A 2,181-nucleotide genomic window follows, 5' to 3' on the forward strand; every position below is an offset into this window, starting at 1 on the left:
AGGAGGAGGAGGAGAAGGAGGAGGAGAAGGAGGAGGAGGAGGAGGAGAAGGAGAAGGAAGGAGAAGGAGAAGGAGAAGGAAGGAGAAGGAGAAGGAGAAGGAGAAGGAGGAGAAGGAGAAGGAGAAGGAGAAGGAGAAGGAGAAGGAGAAGGAGAAGGAGAAGGAGAAGGAGAAGGAGAAGAAGGAGGAGAGAGGGCCAAAAGCCCAAATACTTCAGAAATAAATGTATTTTGGGGTGCCAGCCAAAAAGCTCAGTGGATTAAAGCACCTCCAAGCAAGCACAGAGGCCTGGAGTTCCTCCCCAGGCCTGCTGCTCTGGCCTGACCCCTGGGCCCACTGAGAAAATTGAGACTGGACTTGGTGGCATGGGCCATTATCCCAGCTTTTGGGAGGCTGTAAACAGGCAGATCCCTAGAAGTCCAATCTAGTAGTGAGACCCTGAACACCCTGTAGACCCTTCCCTAAAAATATAAATAAATAAATAAATAAATAAATAAATAAATAAATAAATGTATTTGGGAACATTATTTGCTTCCCTGTCTGAAAAAAACCTTAGTTTAAATATTTAACTGTTGGTTTTCTAACTTGTATTCTGGGAGATTTAGAAATTTGTAAATCAATTACAGATAACACTGATAACTCTGCTCTCCATAAATAAACACATATGTATCTTATATTGCGCATTTCCTGGAACTAAGAAAATTTATATTGCACTTTTCCTGGAACTAAGAAAATACACATAAGAATATAGAAAATGATTTTTGGTTATAGATTTGTGAAATGATTTGAGAAAAAAAATCTTAAATTTCATAATATTTAAAATGAGTTTATTAATTTGTATTGCACTTGATAATTATGCTGTCAATTAAAATGTCTCTGAAAGAACATACTCAATTTTCTACTTTCGAAAGTATTATTTGAATGAAATTTGCATAATTTTTCTGTAGAAAACTTTGCCTTCCCTACTTAATGGAAAAACATGAAAACCATGTCACGTTTGTACAGCACAAGTGATCTAAAATGAGATGTTTACTGTATAGGTCGGACATGGACATTTCCTTTTGTATGCATGATTTGCATTTAATTTTTACTTCTTTGTAAATCAATATGACACTGTGAATCTGATTCTTTCTTCTTGTGCAGATCTTTGAACAAGCAAGTATAAAAGCACTGAGGAGAAAATCCATTTTGCTAACTGGTTATCTGGAACACCTGATCAAGCTGTACTGTCACAGAAGAGAAGCAGAAAGGAGGGGGCCAACTGTGACCATCATCACGCCATCCCGCATTGAGGAGAGGGGCTGCCAGCTAACACTGGCATTTTCTAGACCCAAAAAAGATGTTTTTGAAGAACTAGAAAAAAGAGGAGTGGTTGTAAGTGTCTTGCCCACATTGCTGTTCACTTTTTTCTGTGTGCTACAAGTGGAGGATAAAGTTCGGGTCTTTTAGTTTATTCACTGTTGTATATCATTTCATATTAATAAATCAGTTGAGATAGATTATTGATGAAGCATTTACCATGTACAAATTGAAGATCTGTCTGTCAGTTATGACAAGTACAAATTTTGGTTACAAGAAATAATTTTTTTTTAGATCTTACTAAATACTTTTCATAACTTAGGGCAGAAATAAATTACCTCAGTATAATAGATTAAAACATATTTTTCATCAGCTCACCAGTTTTGAATCATAAAAAGCTCCAGTATATATTTATTTCCTATACAGAGCAAAGGAACATAACTTACTAAAAGAAAAAATCAGGCTTCTTATTTGTTTGATTGTCCTAGATTATTCCCCCCTCTTGTCATTTCAGTCCAGTAGATAGACAAATTGCTCCAGAATGGTGTCACTACAAGTGATAATGTTTTGTTTCTTTTTAAAAAAAATAAATTTATTGAGAAAAATAGCAATGAGACAGTTTCAAAACCAATTAGTAGGACAATTTCAATAATTAATACATTGCATATTGTTTTCTTCTTAGTGGTTATCCATAGTACAAGATGTAGACATGATATCCTGTCCAAACACTATTAGTACTAATCTTACTATTCATTGAATTAAGAGAAAGTAGTTGTATATCCATTCTAACTATTTTGAATATTCAGATACAAAGTGGTCCTTCCCCTCTCTCTGTCTCTCTCTCTGTCTCTCTCTCTGTCTCTCTCTGTCTCTCTCTGTCTC

The 2,181-nt window shown here is 35.6% G+C and overlaps 1 protein-coding gene across 2 annotated transcripts in view; it reads left to right on the forward strand.

Moving 5' to 3' along the window:
* Positions 1-2,181, forward strand: part of Kynu (kynureninase) — a 135,718-nt gene that overhangs the window by 131,594 nt on the left and 1,943 nt on the right. The window contains exon 13 of one of the 2 annotated variants that reach the window (XM_004636634.2): positions 1,144-1,374. In XM_004636634.2, the coding sequence (XP_004636691.1) occupies positions 1,144-1,374 (231 nt within the window). Of the gene's footprint in view, positions 1-1,143; positions 1,375-2,181 lie in introns of those variants that run through there. The other variant, XM_023721422.1, reaches the window with a different exon arrangement.

The sequence above is a fragment of the Octodon degus genome, unplaced genomic scaffold (assembly GCF_000260255.1).
Source record: "Octodon degus isolate 3935 unplaced genomic scaffold, OctDeg1.0 scaffold00082, whole genome shotgun sequence".
NCBI classification, from domain to species: domain Eukaryota; kingdom Metazoa; phylum Chordata; class Mammalia; order Rodentia; family Octodontidae; genus Octodon; species Octodon degus.